General features: G+C 56.0%; 6 protein-coding genes across 6 annotated transcripts; 3 read left to right on the top strand and 3 right to left on the bottom strand.

The window, feature by feature from the left end:
• Positions 1-2,552: 2,552 nt before the first annotated feature.
• On the top strand, positions 2,553-5,305 carry PLICBS_005079 (uncharacterized protein; the record flags this gene model as incomplete). The annotated part of the gene is made up of 7 exons (XM_065600648.1): positions 2,553-2,679; positions 2,742-2,824; positions 2,874-3,037; positions 3,100-3,474; positions 3,530-3,659; positions 3,721-3,887; positions 3,967-5,305. 7 exons carry the CDS (start codon positions 2,553-2,555, stop codon positions 5,303-5,305), a joined length of 2,385 nt encoding a protein of 794 aa, XP_065456720.1.
• Positions 5,306-5,549: 244 nt separating this feature from the next.
• Positions 5,550-6,434, bottom strand: PLICBS_005078 (uncharacterized protein; the record flags this gene model as incomplete). Its single annotated transcript, XM_018325511.1, has 1 exon — positions 5,550-6,434. The coding sequence occupies one exon, from the start codon at positions 6,432-6,434 to the stop codon at positions 5,550-5,552; it is 885 nt and encodes a 294-aa protein (XP_018175263.1).
• Positions 6,435-7,016: 582 nt separating this feature from the next.
• Positions 7,017-7,811, bottom strand: PLICBS_005077 (uncharacterized protein; the record flags this gene model as incomplete). The annotated part of the gene is made up of 1 exon (XM_018325512.2): positions 7,017-7,811. One exon carries the CDS (start codon positions 7,809-7,811, stop codon positions 7,017-7,019), a length of 795 nt encoding a protein of 264 aa, XP_018175264.1.
• A 9,821-nt stretch (positions 7,812-17,632) lies between these two features.
• PLICBS_005076 (uncharacterized protein) lies at positions 17,633-18,252 on the top strand (the record flags this gene model as incomplete). Its single annotated transcript, XM_018325513.2, has 2 exons — positions 17,633-17,935; positions 17,998-18,252. 2 exons carry the CDS (start codon positions 17,633-17,635, stop codon positions 18,250-18,252), a joined length of 558 nt encoding a protein of 185 aa, XP_018175265.2.
• A 584-nt stretch (positions 18,253-18,836) lies between these two features.
• PLICBS_005075 (uncharacterized protein) lies at positions 18,837-19,724 on the bottom strand (the record flags this gene model as incomplete). The annotated part of the gene is made up of 1 exon (XM_018325514.1): positions 18,837-19,724. One exon carries the CDS (start codon positions 19,722-19,724, stop codon positions 18,837-18,839), a length of 888 nt encoding a protein of 295 aa, XP_018175266.1.
• Positions 19,725-20,968: 1,244 nt separating this feature from the next.
• Positions 20,969-21,996, top strand: PLICBS_005074 (uncharacterized protein; the record flags this gene model as incomplete). The annotated part of the gene is made up of 2 exons (XM_018325515.2): positions 20,969-21,470; positions 21,563-21,996. The coding sequence occupies 2 exons, from the start codon at positions 20,969-20,971 to the stop codon at positions 21,994-21,996; spliced, it is 936 nt and encodes a 311-aa protein (XP_018175267.1).
• Between the last annotated feature and the right edge of the window lie 602 nt (positions 21,997-22,598).

The following is a 22,598-nucleotide window of genomic DNA, read 5'->3' as shown; positions in this document are numbered from 1 at the left end:
ATAAACAACCATTGTATTCCAACACAACCGGAGTAGAGAAGTCAGCATCAACGCCCGGATCTCGACGTCACTCGTTCATCTGCCGCGTCCCAGGTCTGCAATATCCGCGTCGGCGATATGTCACTGCCGTCCGAGCTCCACGATCTACCGACCCTTTCCCACTGCAGGCGCGTCAAGCTAGCAACGGACTCAGCAGACTAACGGGGAGGATGGATCCAAGTTGATATGTCGCTTGTCTGATTCGTCCTGGATGACGAGTTTAGGAACGGAACGCTGGGGCATCCGGGAACGCCAATCCACCACTCTGCTCTTTAAGGTAAACGTCAAGCTTAATCGAGACACGGTAGGTACAATCGGTCTAAAGAAAGGGGACTGAGAATCTCACGTCCAATAGCGTTCAGGTTCAGGTACGCGCCCGGTCGCGCTGATGTATCCGTTTGGGTATGGAGGCGCTAAAGCAATTTGGGAGGCATATGGCGTGATGGCGCTTCGGACTGGTCCCTGGCACATCAATCCCATTGTCCACGGCCACCTGACAACATCGCGCCCGGTCCCTGACAGTGAAAGACCAATGTTTTGCTTTGTTGGGAACTCGTTGAAAGCCATTGTCCATTTTGGCGCGAGTCACGCCATCAAGCAGTGTCATTGTTGGTGTGCCCGCTCGACCTGACCATGTCGCCATTTTGGGTTCGATTGAGAATGCATCTTGTTCGTAGATCGCAATCACCTGCCCGTCCATCCTTTCGTTGGAAGCCAAAGTACATACATAGGGATGCCGCGTCTCGCCAACGTGTTCTTGTTCTCCTCATCTGGATTTGCCCTTGGTCTTCGCTGGTCAATTATGCCACGACCATCAATCTCTCGCCGTTGCTGGCGAACCACAAATATATAGGTAAATGGAACCAGCAGGAACCCATGTTGCACACATATCGTCAGGCTGGCGATTACGTTCAGACATTTCATCCTGGGAAAAGTGGACATCTTGTTACACTGTTGGCATGAAGATTACTATTGATCGCGACCACAAATGTCCATGTTTGTAGTCTTCATGATTCCTCAGGCCGATTAAACGGCCCTCTCTGCTCTCAGTCCAAGCGATATATCTGCCATTAGATGCTGTAGTTCGCGCGATAAAGCGCTGGACGATGCTCTTTCATGAACATTGAAGCTCCGATCCGTGGTGCTGCATACGTTGCCGTGCCTCTCGAAGACTTGGGCCACGACATGTGCATTCGATACATGGACGGAGATAAATGGGGATAGCCCCTCGTCCCTGGACATTGGGATGCATAGAACGGAATAAGTATCATGTGAGAGCAGCTCAGTCTGCTCGCTAACCACGTGCATGCACCTGGAAGCCCACGACAAGTTAAGCCCAGCAAATCTCGCCAATATGAACGTATGACATACCTCTTCATCTTGGGTAAGTCGCTCAGCCTACCGGACTGAGATAATTGAGCCATTGCAAGTGACAAGACTGACCGTCTTTTATAGTGAATCGACGATTCGATTGTACCAGACAAGTGTCAGTTGACACACCGTGGCGATATAACTGCCACAAGACTGTGGGGTGTTTGGCTTGAACCCACTCGGAAAAGAAACAACACCCCGCTTCCCCGCAACGACGGCGCAACGTTTCTTGATCTTCATCGGCAAGCGATCTGCCGTCGACCTATTGCAGCAGTTGTGATTCGTGCGGATGAGCCCTGGAGGTGGCTGGTGGCCGTGCCCGCCCGCGCTTCTCGCGTCTCTTACATGTACGGTCATTTCTTCCCAAGACCTGGGTTCCAGATAGACACTTCATCATCCTGTCGGCGACGGGAAGCGAACAGCGCCAAGACCCTTGCGAGACACGATGTGCCGGATATACTTACCGATCCGATGCGGGGATTGGATATAGCCGCGGCATGTAAAGGGAGCGTGCCGGCGGCACCGAACGGCCGGCATAGCTGGTGGCCACCACACTCGTACGTGCACTGCACGGCTCGATGAGGGGAACCGCAGTTCGGGACAGGTTCCGGCGAAATCGGCCCGATCAGACATGGACTACGCGAGCTGGTCTGATCCGTTGCGACGATGCTATGGCTCAAGTCCGATGCTGAGTGGTAGCTTTACAACATGAACTCGCCCAAACCCAAGGGAAGCTATCCGAGGCTGGTTAAACCTGGCCCACGCGGTGAGACTTCTGTGGCTCTGCTGAACCCATGCACCTCGAAGTGTCATGCCGCTCGCCGCCCGACGCCGTAAATCCAGTCTGTACCACCGTGCATCGGGTCACTCCGAGTGACGAACCCGGCCACAGCCGTCGGTCCATTCGTCCTGACCCCAACGTTGAGTGATTTGGTGTTGCGATCGTCGTAGTGCCGACATTGGGCCGTGCTCTGTCCAAGGCCATACACGTCCCAGGCGGGGTTCAGTGTTGATTGAGTGAATAGCTCAGAAATATTATCGTTATTTAGAAAGGCGCATTCGCAGTACATTGTGTCGCTTGGTTTGGTGCTGCACATAGGCGAGGGCGCAAAGACGACCAGACCCTTGACACTGTTGCAATCATGGTGTCGCCATCTTGGTCCATGGGCAAGACTGCCCTGGTGGCAGCACTCCTGGCGCTACAGGCAGGCGTATACGGCGCGAACAACGATGATCGGTCGTACACAACGTCTCCAGATATTCCTCCTCGTATGACTTCCTGGCAACACACGGCAGTAATCAGGTTGTGTTCCAGACTAACACGGCCACAGCTCTGGCTACCGGGAACAATGAGTGGGCAGCAGCGTTTCAGAAAGCAGAGGCCTTGGTCAAGCAAATGACCCTGGAAGAAAAGGTGCGAAACCAAAACGGTCGAGGCACGCATCTGCTCACACATGGTATAGGTGAGCCTGACGGGTGGTACGAAACGCAACAATAGCTGCTCGGGAAACATTGCCGCCATCCCTAGACTCAACTTTCCTGGCATGTGCCTGAGCGACGCTGGAAACGGCCTGCGCGCGACGGACCTTGTCAACGGTTACCCCAGCGGAATCCACGTTGGAGCCAGGTACGCTGTCGAAGTCGGAATCCACCGCTGAGCGCCCTCCAGCTGACAGTGACTCTTCCCAGCTGGAACAAAGAGTTGACCAACAAACGCGGTGCCGCCATGGGCGCCGAGTTTCGCAGAAAGGGAGTCAATGTCCTTCTTGGCCCAGTTGTAGGCCCGGCTTGGCGAGTCGTGAAAGGCGGCCGTAATTGGGAGGGCTTCTCGGCGGACCCCTATTTGGCTGGCTCGCTTGTCGCTCAGGGTGTGGAGGGTATCCAGGCGCAGAGAGTGATCACCAGTACTAAGGCAAGTCCAAAATCGCAAACAATGGCAAGCATTGCTGACCGAAAGCAGCATTACATTGCCAATGAGCAAGAGACGAACAGAGTGCCAGAGGACGGCGTCGCTGCGGTGTCATCGAATGTCGATGATAGAACCATGCATGAACATTATCTCTGGTATGTGTTAATCGGGTGATTGAACTGGAGTCTCGCATTGGATTGACCGCTTCAGGCCCTTCCAAGATGCCGTCAAGGCTGGCTCGGCCAACATCATGTGCTCGTACCAGCGCATCAACAATTCTTACGGCTGTGGAAACAGCAAGACGCTGAACGGCTTGCTGAAGACGGAGCTAGGCTTCCAGGTATGGTCACGTCGAGGGGGCGATGCGCGAGAGATAGAATGCTCACAGTTAATATGAGCAGGGCTTCGTTGTATCCGATTGGGGTGCGCAGCATACCGGTGTCCATGACGCTCTGTCTGGCTTGGACATGGGAATGCCTTCTGCAGCGGGTTACTGGGAATCCTTGCTTGTGGATGCGGTAAAGAATGGCTCTGTTGCCGAATCAAGGGTGACCGACATGGCTACAAGGTACGACCTCTCCCTGTTCTTTTCGCACCTCCAGGCATTGGAGACGTCAATTAGGGCAATTGACCAACACGCGCAACAGGATCATTGTAGCATGGTACCAAGTTCATCAAGATGCTGGCTTTCCCGAGCCCGGAATCGGCATGCCGTCGAACTTATTCGTGGACCACAAGAAGATCGAAGGCAGAAGCCCCGACGCCGACGCAATCCTTTTACAAGGGGCCATCGAGGGGCACGTCCTACTAAAGAACGAAAAGCAGACACTGCCCTTGAAGTCGCCCCGCAAAGTCTCCATCTTTGGGTACTCGGCCAAGACCCCCGATCTCGCCAAGCCCATTGAAGGCGACGAGTTCGCGGCCTGGCAGGTGGGACTGGCACCAGTATGGGGGCTCCCGAACAAGGAGGAGAGCCCGATCGGCTCCCGAGGCACGCTGTGGGGTGCTGGCGGATCAGGCGCCATTACACCGGCGACATTCACCTCTCCTCAGACGGCGCTGATGGAGAAGGCTGCAAAGGATGGCTTCACACTGGTGCAGGACCTCAACTCTTCATCGCCTGTGGTGGATCCAACCAGTGATGTGTGCATCGTCTTTGGGAATGCGTGGGCCACCGAAGGCCACGATCGCCCGGCCTTGCAAGATGATTACACCGACACCTTGATCAAGTCCGTCGCAGATCAGTGCGGCAAGACGGTGGTCGTCCTGCACAACGCCGGAGTCCGTCTCGTTGATGGCTTTGTCGATCACCCGAATGTCACGGCAATCATCTTCGCCCATCTTCCCGGTGCTGAAAGCGGTCATGCTCTGACTGCCGTGCTCTGGGGCGACGCGAACCCTTCGGGAAAGCTGACTTACACTGTGGCCAAGCAAGAGTCCGACTATGGGGCCCTCCTGAACCCGACTCCTGCCAACGGAAGCAAGGACCCGCAATCGAACTTCGACGAAGGTATCTACATGGACTACAAGCAATTCGAGAAGAACCACATAGTGCCGCGATACGAATTCGGCTTCGGCCTCAGCTACACGAGATTCGACTACTCCAACATATCCATCACTGGCCCCAGCGGAAACTCAGCAAGCGAGTGGCCCACCGGGAAGGTCTCTAGCGGCGGTCAGGAAGATCTCTGGGAGACCATTGCCACTGTGACATTCACGCTCAAGAACGGTGGGCACGTTGATGGCGCCGAGGCAGCTCAGCTGTATGTCCGCATTCCTGGATACCGCGCCAAGCAGCTTCGTGGCTTCGAGAAGCCGTTTTTGGCCGCTGGCAAAGGAACCCAGGTCTCGTTCGCGCTGAGTCGCCGCGACTTGAGCATTTGGAACACGGGTGCCCAGAAGTGGCAGCTCCAGCGTGGGCAGTACGAGATTTACGTGGGAAGAAGCAGTTCTAAGCTGCCGCTCAAGACGTATCTTACGATCTGAGTTGGCGTAGTTCCAATACGTCGATATTTCGGTTCGAACGGCAATGTAGAGCCTATTGCTCAATGAGCTATGTTTGGTCGAGAATACACACACATAATTTGTCCGTGAAGCTGTGACATTGTTGACTCTATGACCAACGACGTGTATCATCAATGACTTGCATGCTCACATAATGTGACGACGCAACCACGCGCGTCATGCCATAGGCGACGTCACGTAGATCGCAGATCGATTCATATGATCATCACTCAAACAGATCGAGAATCTCCGACGTAGTCCGCACCTCGCAAAACTCCTTCAAACTCTCAACGTGCACAGTTTGCACCGTATGAGCATCAACGCCGGCCTTTCCAAACGCTCTCGTCGCATCCCCAATGAGCACTATACGCGGCATCAAGACAAGATAGCCATTCTCGCCTCTTTCGCCTTCCTTCGCATCCGCGGGCATCTTCACAAACATGCCAACGCCGTCCGTCTGTAGCTCTGATTCGGCGGCGTCCTCCATGTTCCCCTTACCGCCCCATTTGCCGACGAGCGCCAGATTGTGCGCCATTCTCACGGCCGTGCTGACCGAGAGGTCCGTCGTCATCCCCGCAATCAGCAGCGTCTTGATGCCCCTTTTGTTGAGCAGCATTTCCAGCGGCGTGTTGATGAAGACACTGTGACCGTGCTTGGTCATGATAATCTCGTCGGGCGGCGGACGAGGAGGCGCCGGCTGCTGAGATGGCGGCGGAAGACCACTTGGCTCGTCAAAGGTGTACACCAGTTCGTGCTTTCCATTGCGGAAGAGCCGAGGCGCCGCGAACTCGAGAAAGTCGATGCCACGCTTCTCCTCTCCGTTGGCGCCGTATGGGCCGACGTGGCTGGGATGCATCGGGCTGTCTGTCCACACGGACTTGTGCTGAACGTGGATAATCAGCGGGCGTTCGCCCTCGGGCTTTGAGTCAAATACGCGGCGAAACGCCGCCAAGATTGCGGTGATGTTGCTGTCATAGTCTGGGGTAGAGACGCCGTCGCCCCATGCGGAGGCATTGCGAAACCCAAGCTGGTTGTCGATGAGGAGAAGCGCCGTAGTGCGGCTTGCCTTGATCGGCACGAATTGGCCTTTGTTCTGGGGTAGTATCGCCATATTTGGGCTTGCGTAAAGTCAAACGTCTACTCTTTCGTCAAGGGTTTGTGGTTCAATTGTGAGTTTGAAGTCGGCGATCGGCCGCATGGCGATGAACGCCTCATTAGCGCGTCCGACTGGAGTCCCACCCAGTGTCCGGGTACGTGATCCTTAGGCGAGTCCTGGCTTGTGATGGTCACTGCGATCTCACAACGCGGGGTCTGCGATATCCGCATGCTCGTTGAGTAGTGGGGCATTCACTGATGGATGAGGTGAGCACTGGAGCTCGTAGCTATCGATGAGGGTTGATGCAGGTCGATCAACGGCGGCCAACTTGCTTGGGGCCAGTCAACCCCAGGCAAAGAAGCGCCCGGGGAAGCCCGGATGTAGATGGCCGTTGGCCGGGGATATTGGGTGGTTGTCATGTATTCCTGCTCGTCCTATGTCGATATTCTGCGGACAGACTGTGCCAGGGTGCCTCATGTACTGCATATTCATCGCTCGACCACGCTGTCGGGGTGCATCCATCGCTAAACTCAAAACACCCACAGCACATTGATCGCTCAAGCGCCGACACAACTCCACAGCACCAAAACCAGAGCGCTACATTACCAGGAGGATCTCGCCGTCTTTCCTTTGTATCCTCTCGTCCGCCTCATATGTCGTCCGTACGTATCCAGCGGGCATCTTGCCCAGAGTCTCCATCGTGTTGCTCACGCCAAACACGACCGGTGGGGTCCCCAGCGCCAGGGTCATCAGCGCCGACAGCGCCAGCGCGTCAAAGGATCGCATCGGCCGCGACAAGATGGGCGGCTCGTTGAGGTCGCCTGGCGGCGACAGGTCCACAAAGTACCACATGCGGCCCGACGCGTAGTAGAGGTTCGACGGCGACAGCGCTCGCGAGATGACGGGCTTGCCGTTGAACTCCTTTGGCACCTCGCCAGCGCTGCGGTCGACGGTCGCGGGCGCAGGCACGTCTCGCCCCAGGAACCGCCCCATGGCCTCACAGTACGCGTTGTACGCTCTCGCCGCCCAGGCGTCGCCCATGGCTGGGGTCTTGCGGCCGACCTCCCACAGGTGTCGCTCCTTGCCGTCGGCCGTCCTCACGAGCGCCCACGAGTGTCCCACCAGCTCGCCCGAGGGGAACTCCTCGTGGCCCGCCGCGGGGTCGGGGTTCTTGAGGCCGAACCAGATGTCGACCTGCTCGCCCTCGCTGATGCACGCCAGCATCGTCTGGTAGAGGATTGAGAGGTTCGGGTTGCCGGCGCCGCCCGGGGCGTTCATGATGAACTCGTCGGCGAAGTCCAGCGCCGTTTGTCGCGAGAAGAACATGTGGCCTTGGGCGTTGAAGATCTGCTCCTTGGCCTGTGGGCCGGGGATGAAGCCCATGCGATCCATTGCGGCGAGTTCCGTGCGCTCGGCGGTCGACTTGGGCTATGCCTGGCAGAGGGAGCACGGCAAGACGCGCATTCGAATTATTGTCAAAACTCAGAGTTGGTCTGTGAAGTCAATGGCTCGAGTTGTGAAAAGCAAATTATCTGGCCACGGGTTGAGGACTTGAGTGAGTGAGCTGAATGGGATGGCGAGCAGCCTACCCACCTCAGCCCTGCACACTGGCCTTGGATGCGGGCGGGTGTTTCACCCGTAAGCCTCACCAAATTTTCGGGACAACCTGCCCGAGCAAACGGAGACCATTCACCCTCTCGCTCCAGTATCTCAGCGATAATCGTCCAAACAGCAACCCAGTCTGGACAAGCCACGGATATCAAGTGAACTCTGTTAGCGGCGTGCGGCATGCCCTGTTTGAGCAACATGCTGCTGCAGACGCTCCCAGAGTCCCCCCTGACTCTATGGGGGTTGCGGATTTGGCTCTAGTGGGGTCGCATGAGTTGACTGAGTAATGCATGGATGCCTGGGGCGAGTCGCCCCAAAAGGTCGCGCGACGCTCGCGCGCTCCTTCTTGTATAGCGCCTACTTTAGACTCTATACTTGGGCGATTGCGTTCTGATATCTCTTCTCAATGATCGCTCGCAGTTTCATATTCGGGTGCTTGAAAAATGATGGAGTGAGATCGTCGTCCTCTATCGCAGGGGACATGGAACAGTCGCTATCGACGCCCTTCGGCATCCATTTCTTCGATTCCTTCCGGGCTTTACTGAAGACACTGAACAACTTGTGGAGCCCGTCTTCAATTACCTCGGGGTCCCCATTGATTGCTAAAGCCGGGGAGGGCACTTCGAGAGCGGTAACACATGTACATCCAGGCTACACATGAACTACAGGTTTCTAAGACCGTGCAGAACTCCAGCATAAGGCCTGGTCTCAGCGGTCCCGTCCTGCTTTGCTTGCTCTTCCTCCTGCGTCTTGAACCAGTCGCTCGCCTCTAAGGTCTGCCGGCACGGGGCCGCCTGCGTCGCCCCAGCGTCACTTCAACAACTACAGCATGAGCCGCGGCATGTTTCCGGCCAACTCGCTCGCGGCTGCGACCGGCGACAGGGCAATCAGGGCAAGGTGCTTGTGCAGACGCCACGCGCGGGCATCCACGAACTCAAATTCCAGGCATCCATTTCGCGGTTTGCGGCGTGGGCGGAAAAGCGCGCGATAGTAGAGCTGACAAGAAGGGTCTGTAATGTCACGGTTGTGACCTAGAAGTAGATAGCTATATCTTTAGTGATCAATATAAGCATTTACCTCGAATAAGGATACCTCCTTAATGGACATTTTATGAATCGTTCCGGCTCTGAAAGCCTGACCTACTTCCTTGTGCCCTGGTCTGGCAACAGACTCGATGTGAGGCTCCAACCCTCTTGGCCTTCCTGAGAATCCTTGTTGGTCTCCATTGCTCATGCGACAACACAACATGGATCCGTGTCAATCTGCGCGCGACGAACGATGTGGAGGATTGCCGCGAGTAATTAGTGAACGAGCTAACATCCGGCAACTTGTACGCTTACAACGACTACGAGAGAGGCTCACAGATAATCTGAGAGGTGCATGTTACCAGCACTATTAATTAAGCAACGCAGATATAACTGCTCGGAATACATCTCTCTCGCCATGCGTCTCTCCATCGTTTGCACGCCCCGTATTGCACCGCCGGTATATTATTAGTATTCGCTCCCATCACATATACATCCCTATTCAGTAACACGTCAAAGTTCATCAAACTATTCCTGGGGTTCCATAAACTCGTAACACTCCGGAGACATATGTGCGACTCTCTGTGTTCCCATCATCGATTCATACCAGCAACTGCACTCACCGCCGTCAATAAAGTGGTTCAATTTCGTTAACAATTTAGAGCGGTCACCTACAGGCCAGAGCCTCCCAGTTTCGCCTGTGGTCTATCGTATCGAAGCCTAAGCTATCAGGCTTAGAAGTCTGAGGCAGTTTCTCAGACTTGGCATTCCCTGCGATATAGTGGTTACCAGCCGGACATAAAGGACAGAAAACATAGAGCTCTACCATTGAGTTTACCGGGTGTTATGCCGGAACTGTCCACGAGAGTGGCCTCGGAGGTCGTTCTGTGTATATAAGGGCCGCTGAAAGCTTTGCTGGTCTTGGGCTGGAATGAGAAAGGCATTATAACAGGGTGGAGTTGCCGGAAATTCTACAGATTTAACTGAGGAATGGTGAAGAGCCAGGAGACAGACGAGGTGATCGGATGCGTGGGATACAGCTTGACAGAAGCGCACTGGGTTAGTCTCGGTGGGCGGCTTGACGTTCTTGCTACATTAGCCATGTCGTTTGCTGGGGGCACAGTCGACTTAAATAGCTCGCTTCCACCGTTAACGACGTCGCCTTCGGCTTCGGGTCGGCTTGCCAGTATGGCTCAAGACGTCACGAAACTTAACGGTGATCAGGCTGAGTCACCGCCGCGCCACATGGGCATTCAAACTGCATCGTGCAGAGGGAGCGGCACTGTGAGTCGATATCGGACCCAAGACAGGGGTACAATTGGCCCATGCTCGCATGGCTGTCCGCAAGGCCACATGTTGAGTGCGCCCTTGTGTTGAAGCAGCCAATGTCGCGCGGCTTTGGCTCGATATGTCAGCGGGGCTTGTCAGCACAAGAAGGAACAGTCCGAAGCCGACGCCGAAGCCGAAGCCGAAGAGACTCCCACTGTCCCACACGCGCCTATTGACGAATAGAAACCCTCTCCGAAGCCGGCACATTTAGCCAACATCGAGTTAACAATGCAGCACAGCGACAAAGCTCAGGCATCACAGGGACGACTATGACGTACCCAAGGTCCCAACCCCGAGACGGCACTGGGCGATCTTGGCTGCCACTCGTGCGTGTGTGGCGGCGCTAATAGCGGATGCGGGCGGACGAGACGCTCCTCCGGAACTCTGATGCCTTGTCCTACATCAGACCCTAATGGCGGCGACAACTTTTACCCCAATTAGATATAGGCCAGCTCTGTCTTGGTGGGCCAGTTGGCATGCCGCCCTTCTGGGCAGTGTCTCCAGTGACAGCGATGCCGCGCGTCAACGGTTTCCGCGTTTTGGCTAGTGAAGATGTCATAGTAACAGGGACGGTGGAGTGACTGGCGTAAATCAAGACCTTGGTCAACGACACCACATGCACTGACGGCAATGGGCACGGCAAACCCCTGGCAGAATAATTGGCAGCAAAATCTACAGCGTTGCAAAGAAGATTAGAATTTATAATGTGAAGTTATCTAACAACAACGGCACCGGCACGTACTCGAATTTAACTAACGGTACATACTTTCTCGCTATGGATTGGAAGCAGAGAACATTCCCCAAGAGTGCTATAGCTAACATAAGCCCAGAGGGTAGCTATTCCGCCGCCGTTAACGACGCTACTACGGCACCTATTAGTGGGGGCGTCTTCAACCTTTACGCAATGGGAGGAGATAACTTAGACGCATTAAGGATCTCGCCGGGTTCAGAGCTGACAATCTTTACAGTCGGAGGCTCAACCAGATTGATAGCAGGTTGAGCTCGTCCAACTACACTATAATTATCGACATTTTCGCACTCGCGGAAGCATCCAATTCGCGTGGCTTAGGTGGCAACGATGAGCCGAAACTATGCCTTTCTGAAGGCAGGAGCTCATGTTGTCGCTCGAGAACACACTTTCCGGCACTTCCGCCTCTACAGCGTTTACCAAGGTGCCCGGAGCCTACCTGCGGGTCATGAAGGAAGTACAGGGTCGCAACAGCTTGCAAGCGCATCCTAGACTTGGCCACGAAGAACACCCTCAGCGGTATCCCCGCAGGCACATCAAATTTGCTGGCGTTCGACAGCAATCTGTCCGGCTGAATGTTGGCAAAGCCAGCATGCGACTGTAGCTCTAGTGGAAATGAGATGTCCACGCGGATGGAAGGAGAAGCCAGGCTCAGTTGCAGGCAAAGCGCGAAGCGCGGACACTGCAAACGCAATAAGACAAGGTCGCGTGTAGCTCTTTATTAACTGAAATTCTCTGAAACAAGAACTTTGTCGCGGGGCCAATGTTAGCCCGAGTTCAAAGCACCTCTTGCTGGAGGGTGTGGGCCCTGCCGTTGGCCTGACCGGTACAGGCACGACGAGGTCGCTTCGGACCATAATGCTCAGTTTTACAGTCATTGCGTCGTCACATGCCTGATTTGATTGACTCAGTCGGATTCGACAGACTCTACATCCCACATGATATTCCGAAGCCGCTCTGCAAGTCGGCTTTTTGTTCCAGTGGCCCACCCCCGAGCCCGCAAAAGTTCCTTTGCAGACCATGTCCTCACAAGCAACGAAAGCACAACAGGTGGTTGTGCGCCATGTTCCTCGAGGTAAAAAACGCGTAACGTAGGTGTCTAGCGAATATCGGCCTCACTCGCACGCAAGGATCATTGGCTGCGGTACTAAGTTAGTTACTAGTTCCACCCAAAGCCGGGGCAATCGTCTCTCCTGCAGTTGCGGTGGATGCAAAGGACCTATTCAGGAAGTCACCGACCTCCACAACAGATATCGCCAGGTCATTATACCTAACGGGCCTTGCCAAACTTCTCCTGTAGTGGGATGCTGCATATCGTGCCATGCAAAAGTCCCTCACCATGTAGTGTCTCATTCACACGGCAAGACACTGTATAGTATGGTCATGCCGCACAACGATATATGGCCATGGCGACTCTGGAGCGGGCTGACTTTCTTGCGCGATCCCCTCTGGATGATGAGATTGGCAGTGTGGCACTACTATCATCCACCGTCAGCTTCTTATGGCACGTGGTCATCAAGAGTCCGATTCAAACATATCTGTCGTCAGCAAGTACAACATAGTGCTGAATACGGGCAAATATCTATATGATAAGACGCATATTGGCGCATGGCGTCGGGCAGCAGTTTGCCGCTCTGAGCAAGATGACAACTTGGATGTAACCTTGTGTCACCAGACTCAAGTGAGCGCGTTTGTGATAAGCGGCCAAGCACTAAACAAGGCAGCGCCGGCGTCCCTCGAGTCAAGAGTTTACCAAGCGGCGTGCCAACGCATGCGCGAGGGGATGAGTACCGAGGGACAGCATCAGGCAGGTTAGCTTGGTATTGCCAGTATAAAACATGCTTGTATCCAGCCAGTTCTTGACTAGGGTAGCAGCACTGGTACTACCGGAGCCCAAACGTTGATCGCTCTAAGTGCTGTGAAATACTCCTCCTAAAATGCTTCTCAAGGTATTTATGGCCCTCCTTGCGGCATCGAGCACTACAGCTCTCGCCGTTGAGCCGCAGCCGCAACCGCCTAATGATATTACCCACGGCTCCTCGCTGCACATCCGGGCATGTGGAAGATTCAAAGAGACTTGTGACGGCGGCAATGGGTTTCGCACACAGGGCGAGCCGGAGTTCACGGCCTATCACTGCGGTGATGGTCGCGGTGGCTATAATAACCCAACGATAAACCTGAATCGTTGCATTGGCAACGATGGTGGAAGATTGGTTCCGGGAGGGGCGTAAGTCTTTCATCGCGTTCCTGCTCGCTTCGGATGAATCCTTACGTCCAATCCCACTAGTTTCGGAGCGACCTGCTACGGTGCGACTGTGAAGGGCACAACTTTGTATGCCAACTGCGGGGACGGCCATGGAGGGTGGCCGTGGAGCGGTATTGACCTCAGTAAGTTCACAATCATCGTATCAATGCCCCGGAGCATATACCAATGAATCAATAAAGATACTGTTCTGTGCAACCAAGGAGGCAACCTTGTATGTTAAACTGCGCAGGATCAGTGCCGCCTCGATGGTCATCCGTTGAGATGGGCAGAAGCTGGACGAGAAAGACGGTGAAGACGACATGATCGAAGTGGAAGCAGTCCCAGGCCAGGAGAGGACCCTGACGGGACGAGAATGGGATCCAGTGGATGTCCCCGGAGGAGAGCACTTGTTGATGCGCGCAGAATACGGGAAGTAGATAGTATCAGGAAGGTTGGCGCGTTAACCATGAAGTATTCTTCGGCTAGTAACGTGAACGAGTGGCGGTGTGCAAGGGAGCTTGTACATTCACACATCCGGTCGAGAGAGGTGCATGGCTCACCCGGCTCACCCAAGGTCGCGCGATGGGCCGGAGCGGCGGAGCTACGGGCGAATCTGCCACAAAGTCCCAACAGAGTTTCTCCTTTGCGTCGCGGACGCCGTGGACTCGAAGCATAAGCTCAGTTCCCTCTTGCGTACCTACCGTCAGCACACAAGACCTTGAACTTATACATTTATCGTCGCAATGCAACGGACTCTGACTCAACGGCGCTCTTTTGGGCATCCTCGTGCCAAACATCTTGCACATGCTGCTGCGACGCCCCGAGTTGGACGCATTGGCCATGGATTATGATGGCCGTACTCTCCTCGACCTGGCTGGGAGCAACTTGGCCATCATTCGAACCCCTCTAGCGGCCGGCAAGCTCGAGCCCTACGCTGTTGGTCGCGGCGACACAGTCCTGCATATCGCATGTCGGCAAGACGACGTTGAGCTTGTCGAAATGTTGCTACTGTCCGACGCTGTCGATGTAAACGCGCGCACTCATGACTCAAACGAAACCCCGCTCGTGATAGCTGCACAACGCGGCGACCTAGACATCGTCGACCCGCTGGTTGACAGCCATGTCGACGCCGATTTTGAGGTCGAGTTCGCCGACCCCCTCCACGGAGCTTATCATTTTTCCCCCACACACAGCCCTATTCATGGCCCTCGACTACGGCCATGTTGACGTTGTTCGCTACTTGTTGGAGACGGACAGTGTCGATGTTCAGGCAACATATGACTTATATGAGGGGATCACTGATCTTCGCGGCCGTTGTCGGCGGCCAGATACCTATCTTACATCTCCTTTTCGAGCTTGGGACAGATGTAAACGAACAAGACCGGCAAGGCGACACGGCACTAGCCTGGGCTGCACGCCAACGTCAGCCCTTCCTGGCCAACGAACTACTGGACCATGCGGACACCGAACCGATCTAGGCAACAAACGAGGCATGACGCCGCTCCTCATGGCGGCCAAATTCTCAAGCGTTGAGACCGTTGAGCTACTCCTCGGAATTAGCAACATTGAACCGCATAGAGGCGACATCTATGGCTTCACGGCATATCACAGCGCCTGCGACACGTTTCAATGTGCCACTGGCCATATCGAATGCCAAAGAACCGTCCAAATTCTCGAGCTCCTCTCCAGCCATGGGTGCAGGCCCCAGGCCGCCGATCGCCGGGGACGCACACCACTGCACCTTGCGGCGCGGAACGGTTGCTCGTACATCGTCAGCTATCTCGCCTATAAGGGTGTTGCGCTGGATGTGATCGATGAAGACGGCCGGATGCCCGAGATGGTCGCAACGACGAGCCAGCATCCGCACGTGGCAACATTGCTGGCGCAATGTTCTCGCAGCGCAACATTTGCTCATCAGTATTGGAAAAAGTTCGACTGTGACAAACATTAGCCGTGAGAAAAGAACGGAACTATCGTTGAAGCAGCCGCTTCGATTCATTCTGACGACGCACGGCCACCACCATCACCTGTCAAACTCCAGGTAAGGGCGATGCCGTGAAAGCAGCATTGCGCTGTCGCTACGACAAAGTATCCGAATATTCCACCAAGCCCATGTTCGTCGAATGGACCTTTGGCAGTTAATTCGTAATGGCGAGCGGGTTCAAATGGGGCGACATTCGTGAAGTGGCAATGACAGGGCAGGCAAATGCATCCGTTGCACGTTGTTGTTCGGCTACGAGGAACTGAATGACGTAGCAGACGCGATGAAGTGGACATTCTCGTTTTCGGCGACCGTTTCGAGGGAAGACGTCGCTGTCGAGAACAGGCGCATGAGACGAAGCCCTATCGACAAAGAATGCCTTTACGTGCGACATGAAATGTTGCAGAGCTAGACCAGGGGCAGCTGCCATCAGCCACCGAATGCTGTGCAAATTGCAACAATCTGCCATCGCAGCAGGAATGCAGTGATAGCAGGGCCTGGCAGCCACGGCGGTCGCAGCAAGAGGGCTATCGCCGCCACGGCTGGATTTGGTCAAGGGCGACCGTGAACTTGAAAGAAAGGGCTTCTGCGATATCAAGACCAAGAAGCCAAAGTCCTTGATAACTCTTTTCATTGATCAGGGTTGCCGATCAGCGCGCTTCTTTGCAATCATCAGACCATGACAATCACCGCGGTACCAGAGTCTGCCTGCTGAAAAGCTTCCCGCGGCTCTGTCGTGTGCTCGATTCCGCTTTCTAAGCGGCCGTCGTGCTATTTGGAGCGCGCAAGCGAGAACCATGGACATCGTCCGAACACCAAGCAAAGGCCGGCCCCGAATAAGCTCAAGATCGCAGCAGAGCCTCATCGGGGAAACGGATCAAGACGGTCGAAGCGGGTCATCAACTGACCGCACCGCGCGTTGCGGCTCAAGTGAGCACCGTCTCCCCAGTCCCCACGCAAGAGTCTGCCCAGGATAATTTCCGTCATGCACGTCGAGAGCCGCTGCTCCATACGCGATATGGACGGAGAATTGAGCAGGGTAACGAGCCACAGAAAAGCCGTTTTGCCGGCCCCTCGCGACGAACGACGGGGTGCAGCCCAGGGTGTCGGAGGACGGACTCGCGGACTGTCCTCCCTCCCCCTGTCCCCTGACCGCGGCACTGCGGCCCCGCGGCACTCAGCGGTCAGCCCTTCCGAGGCCCGGGTTTGAGTTGGTGACTGTGAGTGCCTTGCACAGGGCTGAATGCGCCACTAATCTCCCAATGTGGACCTCGCTTCGAGGGCCCGTGTGCTAAATATGGCTGGAGGGTCGGAACTGTAAGTGACGACGAATGCCGGCGGCACGAAAACGGACGAAGCTGCTTCGCGGCTGTTGCCGACGGCATGTCGCAAAACATTCGAGGCAAGGACTCCGTGAACAAGAAGTTAATGCTATTCTATCGGAATGGATGAGGAAACAGCAAGGGTTCCCGTGATGGGCGGCAGATGCAGGTTCAAGCCATGCCCAACAGTGCAACGCCATCAGACTGCGCCCTGCCAGGGGCTTTTCACGTGTCCGCGACACATCAAAAGCAAACCCGTAAATGAAAATACTGCCGTCTCAAAGAACAGCCCTTTCAACCGGGGAGACACCACCACGCACCCACCCCCTTGCTCTCAGCTCGCAAAATTGTGGCCGCAAGGCATTGGTCGACGGGGCCGTGACAGCGAAGAGGCTCAAGCGGCTGAAGAGCCAGCAGAGGGCGCCACAGCGACTAAAGGGATAAGGCCAAGGGTGCCACGGGCGAACAAGGCACCGCTAGCGCCGGCTAGCCGACAGGGCTGCCAGACGGTGATTCGGCAAACAGTCAACGACATGTCGGGGTGCGTGTCAATGTGCTTGCTGGGCCAACTCACGGGCTCTCCCATCGCCATGTGAGTCGACGCGATGAAATTTTTGTGGTTTGACTGGAAGGGCTCCATGTCCCTGTCGCAGAGGCGCCCCGATTTGGCGACAAGTTGCAATCCTTGCCCAGGGGGGGCGGTGTCCAAGGACCCGTGATTCGTCCGTGAAGTGCTCACAGCGATTCTATATAAACGTTTGGGCTCTCCCGTGCTGTATCAGATCGTTGCCCGTTCCCTTTTACTCACAACCGCAACCTTTACGAACATTTCTTTTTCGTCAGTCCTTCATTATACCCTAAATTCGTCGCCGGTGATATTCTCCGTTCCTTGATACCCCGCCACCACGTTTCCTTCTTCTAGTCCAGTGTGTACGACCACGACAAATCAGACAAGATGAGCGCCCCAGATCAGAAGCCCGTCACCGCTGGCCAGCAGCACAGCAGCGGCCCTGTCGACGCCGCCGACCTCGACGCCTGGAAGAACCGCTTCAACGACGTCCTCGCGCGCCCGAGCGAGCACATCAACTCCAAGTCCCCTGAGGGCTCCGGCAGCTGGTTCGCCGGCTTCTTCGACTGCTTCAACCCCATCGACACCTGCCTCATCACCTACTGCCTGCCCTGCGTCACCTTTGGCAAGACGCACCACCGCATCCACAAGAATGGCGACATGACGGGCTACGAGCCCATCAACACTACCGTACGCTCCCTTTCTCATTGCGCAAAGGTGGACATCAATGATGAGACTGACATGTTCCGCAGTGCCTGCTCTTCTGCGGCTCGGGCTGCTTCGGCCTGCACTGGATCCCCATGTCCATGCAGCGCCAGAACATCCGCGAAAAGTACAACCTCGAGGGCAGCTGCCTCGTCGACATTGCGCTCTCGTGCTGCTGCTGGTGCTGCACGCTCGTCCAGGCCGACAAGGAGGCTGAGCACCGCGAGGGCCTCCTGTCCAACAACGCCGGTGTCCAGCAGCAGTACCAGTCCAACACCGAGATGCAGTACCCCGGCAAATAAATGCAGGCACATGCCGACGACGAGCGAGTGGTTTGGGACAGTCACTTCATTGATACCAATTTTCTTCCAGTCACAGTGGGTTGGCCTGAGTCGGGGGCATGGGACCATGCATGTGATGAGCATGAGCACAGATCACCATTGCGTCTTCAAGGTGGCGATGCCAGGATGGTAATACTCGAGACAAATGACGGCGATAGCATGACAGTAACAGCAACAAAGCTCAATACCAGCTTCCATTGTCCATCAAGTACCGTGACATTTTTCACGCAGAAAAGAAGACGCGTCGTGCCCAAACTCCAGTTCAATGTTCTTATGCAGCGATTCCAGCTGATCTGATGTCCCAATGCCAATCAGGGTTTTATCCCCAGAGTCCAGGTTTCATCTCGCACACGTTCATCCGCTCTTGATGGTTACGTCGCAACAACTAGCACGAATCCATCTCAATCTCACCTCACATGCAATCCCATCGATCACACGCTAGCACTCCGAGCTTGAGCTTCCGCTCCTCAGGGGGTCTTGCAAAATACTGCTGGAAAAGATCATCGTCAGCCGCCCAGACATTGAAGTAACGACCGAGATAACGTTCACCTGGAGGGACATGCCCTGTCCTTGAACGTGCACTTAAATCGTGCCGTCCACTCCCGATCGTTTGAAGCGACTTCGATAAAACGGCGACCGTCCACTTCAAAGACGTGACGCTTGGTCGGGTAGAGTACGTCATGGACAATTTGCGAGTAAGTGCGTCCACTTCGGCGTAGTCCGTGGTCAATGAACCAGAGATGCATCTCCGCCGAGCCGGAATTGGCCTCCATGCCGAATTGCAGCATCTTTCGGATCAAAGTCCACATGAAGAGACACTGTCTTGCCTCTCTGCGATCGTCTGGGTTGCAGCTCGCGCCTGGCTCAACGTACGTGACGCCGATGTGTCGAAGCACCTTGTCGCCGACGGTCGCCAGCCGCGCAGGGATGCTTTCGTCAAACAACCAGCCCCTCGAGGCTCTAAAAAGATTTGCGCTGAGTACGAACAAATCGTTAGCGGGGGAGAAGCTAAGATGGCGAGTTTCACGTCGCCGACGAACCGTAAGCGTGACGGTATCGGCGGGGCGTGCAGCGTCAATAAGGGCCCTTGCCTCTCTGCAAACTCCGCGGACGCTGCTGTTGATACTGCAGAACAAGCTGCGGAACGAGCTCAGCCTCACTGGGTTGCTTCGTGTCGTGTCGTCGTCGCGCGTTGTGTCGGGGACCGAAAGACTAAAGGGGAATGCGTCCGAGCCGCCAGGCTGGGCCAGCATGTCCATGCCAAAATCCGCGTCGGTAATGAAACGACACGGCCCGCCGGCGACCTCGTCTTTGAGCTCGCACGTCACGGCCAGAACGCGGACTCCGGCCGTCGTAGGGTTTGCAGCGAGGCGCCAGATCTGGTGTCGCAGTTCTGCAGGGAGTTTGCTCAGAGAGGACGATGTCGAGTCCATCGTGGGATATGTGCAGGCGCCGAGGCCAGGTGACCAGATCGAAGTGTGTCTCTTGTTGGCCCTGGATAAGAGCAGCGAGTTAGCCATCTGATGTGTGCGTCGCGACGTCATCAATCTCGTGACTTACTTGGATGAAAGATGAAGCAACGGCTCAACAACGCTCGGTCGCGATGAGAGTGAGGTGAGAGGGGCAAAGAAGGCTGTGAGAGTGAACAGCCGAGTGAATAAATAAATGGTCTGGCGTGAGATAGAAGCAGTGAATCATTGTGAGTGAACGCGGTAGAAGCGCGTCGACTCCTGAACAGCGCGAGTTGCTACATCATGTTGTTCTGGTTGCCAGACAGCTGCGCCCACCTGGTGACAGTAGTCTCGCAGTCTGGGCGGGGTCTCAGGGGGTGAACACTACTTCCGCGCTGAATGATGTATGGTGACAGGGCACAGGCGAAGTTGTCTCAGCTTGGCCATGTCATTTAAACGGCGTGGTCCGCAGGCATCCAGTTGCGGCCCGCTTTGCTTCCGATGGAAGAAGCCATGGAGCCCCTTTGGTGCTCGTCCCACACAGAGAACGGAGAGCGGGCAGCTCATATTGCCAACGGCTCATGGTCAGTGTTCTCTATTTGCTCAGCTACTCAGCTGACAGTGTATCAGCAAGATGGATCTCCGAATTCATCAGGCTATCCGCGTCAAGGGACATCAGCTGCGATGAAGCGTTGCTCTTGAGGACCCCAATACCGCTGTGCGATACGTGACTTTAGCTGCCGACAGCCACGAGCCGTGCACATGGTCATTTCATCCCATGTCTAACTGGCTTTTTCCAACACTTCGTTGCCAAACACTGCCCACAGTCCGCACTCAAAGCCAACATGAAAGCCAACATTGATGTGACCACACACCACGATCCGTCATCTAGATACAAGGTATGGAGCACCAGGCACATTTAATCTGCAACGGAGTTCTATCACGAAAACTGGCAATTCCCGGCTGTGCTGACCAGGTCGAACGGCGAGAGCAGCGTGTCGAGTGATTCGTGCTGTCCATTGCCACGGCATTACCTCCGCCTGCTCGCTGTTCACACAGCAGCACAGAACAAACCTGCTCGACTCGATTGCAACGCGAAAGCGGCACGAGCCACTGCTTCTACCTCCACTGCTTCCCAAGCGAAAAAAAAAAAAACGTCTCACGCTCGCCTACACCTTCGAAGCCGCCTCCTCCACCCGCCCTCCACGCCCCGACCATCCACACACATGCCTCCCACTCCTTCCACACGCAACGGCCAGCCCGGCGACAACCTCCCCCAGCACGCCATCAAACGCCGCCGCGACTCCTCCTCCTCCTCCTCGCCCATCTTCGTCTCCTCCGGCCCCGCGGCAGGCAGATCCTCCACCGCCCCTCTGTGCCCCTCGTGCGCCGCCTCCATGAGCGGCACTGCCAGACCGACCACATCGCCCGAGGCACGGCAGCTTCTCTTCGACGCGCTCGAGAGGGGCGACCGCCTTGCGGCCATGAGCAAGACCATCGACTCGCCCGGGTGCCTCACCCCCGCGCAGCTCACGCGGTGCTTCGACATTGTGCACGCATGCGGGTGCGCGACGGAGGCGCAGGCCACTCTCGCCATGACGCGCCAGAGCGTCGACGGGTTCCTCGAGGCCGTGTTCCATGACTGGTCGAGCGAGAGGCCGGGAGAGCTGCTGCGGCCGGAGCTGGAGTTTCTTGTCGACGCCGAGGTGGTGGCCGGACGCATGTGCGGTATGGACCTCCCGATCCGAACATCTACGCTCCAGCACCAGTTCCCTTACTCAACACTGGCCGAGCAATTACTTACACGACATGTGTCTTAGTATCTCCGTCGAACCACCACACCTTCTCAGACTGCCTCTCGTCCGATCCCCCCTGCGGCGTCGAAGTCACCGCGTCGGCCACCTACAGCAGCAACCCCGCGATGCTGAAGCAAGAGTTTCTCACCACGGACCCGTTCACGCGCCAGCCCGAGGCGACATGCCTGCTGGGACGCAGCGACGTGCGCTGGGTGGCGACGGACTGGCGGGCGACACTGCGGGAGACGCTGCTGAGCAAGGTGCTGGCCAGGGCGGGCAAGTTCAACAAGCACCTCGCCATCTGGAAGGCGCGCAGGCTCGTCGTGGCGTGGAGCAAGGGCCGCGCCGAGGTGGGCGTCGGCGGCAGCGGCGGCGGCGGCGGGGACGGCGAGGACCCGGCAGAGGGCTTTGCGGGGCGGGAGCAGGCTGAGCTGGCGCTCATGTGCCTTGGAGGATGAACTGGAGTTGGATAGAGGAGAATGTGAGGGTTGATGGCTGGAGTGGCATCATCTACATCGTTGGCGATGGCGTCAGTGGGAGCGTCGGGGAGAAACAAGCGTCTGGTCCTTTGTCATTGCCACCGACATCAGCTTTACCCAGCTAGTGAGCATTTACGTGCCCTGGACGGCACAGTTAAGACGGTGTCTCTTCAAATTAAATGCGAGCATTTCATGACTTCGCCAGCGATGGCTCGCATCTCGGCAACTAAGGAGCCATCCCAGCCGGCACCCATTTCCCGAGAATCCATGTTGGATGTGCTGGCTTGGGTACCACTGCGCCCTTGCCATGTCGTCTCTGAACCCCCTTTTCCTCCAACAATGGCGGTTTGTAATCACCATTTGCAGCGTCGCAGGGCTGTGGAGTCCCCGTGCCTGTTCCTAGAATCCTGAGCCGAACCCGTGAGATGCGCGGCTCGTCTTACCCGTCCGCTGTGCCGTCCGTGCCCGCCAGGGTCCATTGACTTTGACCCCATTCGTCATGGACGTCATATGTAGGGCGCCCGGTATAAATGGCCTGTCGATGATCCGCAATGCAATGCCGGATCCAATGCGAGTCGCGA

The sequence above is a fragment of the Purpureocillium lilacinum genome (assembly GCF_023168085.1).
Source record: "Purpureocillium lilacinum CBS 284.36 DNA, scaffold_3, whole genome shotgun sequence".
Classification (NCBI taxonomy): domain Eukaryota; kingdom Fungi; phylum Ascomycota; class Sordariomycetes; order Hypocreales; family Ophiocordycipitaceae; genus Purpureocillium; species Purpureocillium lilacinum.
Note: the sequence above shows the minus strand (reverse complement) of the source record. Positions and strands in the feature narration are given on the sequence as shown.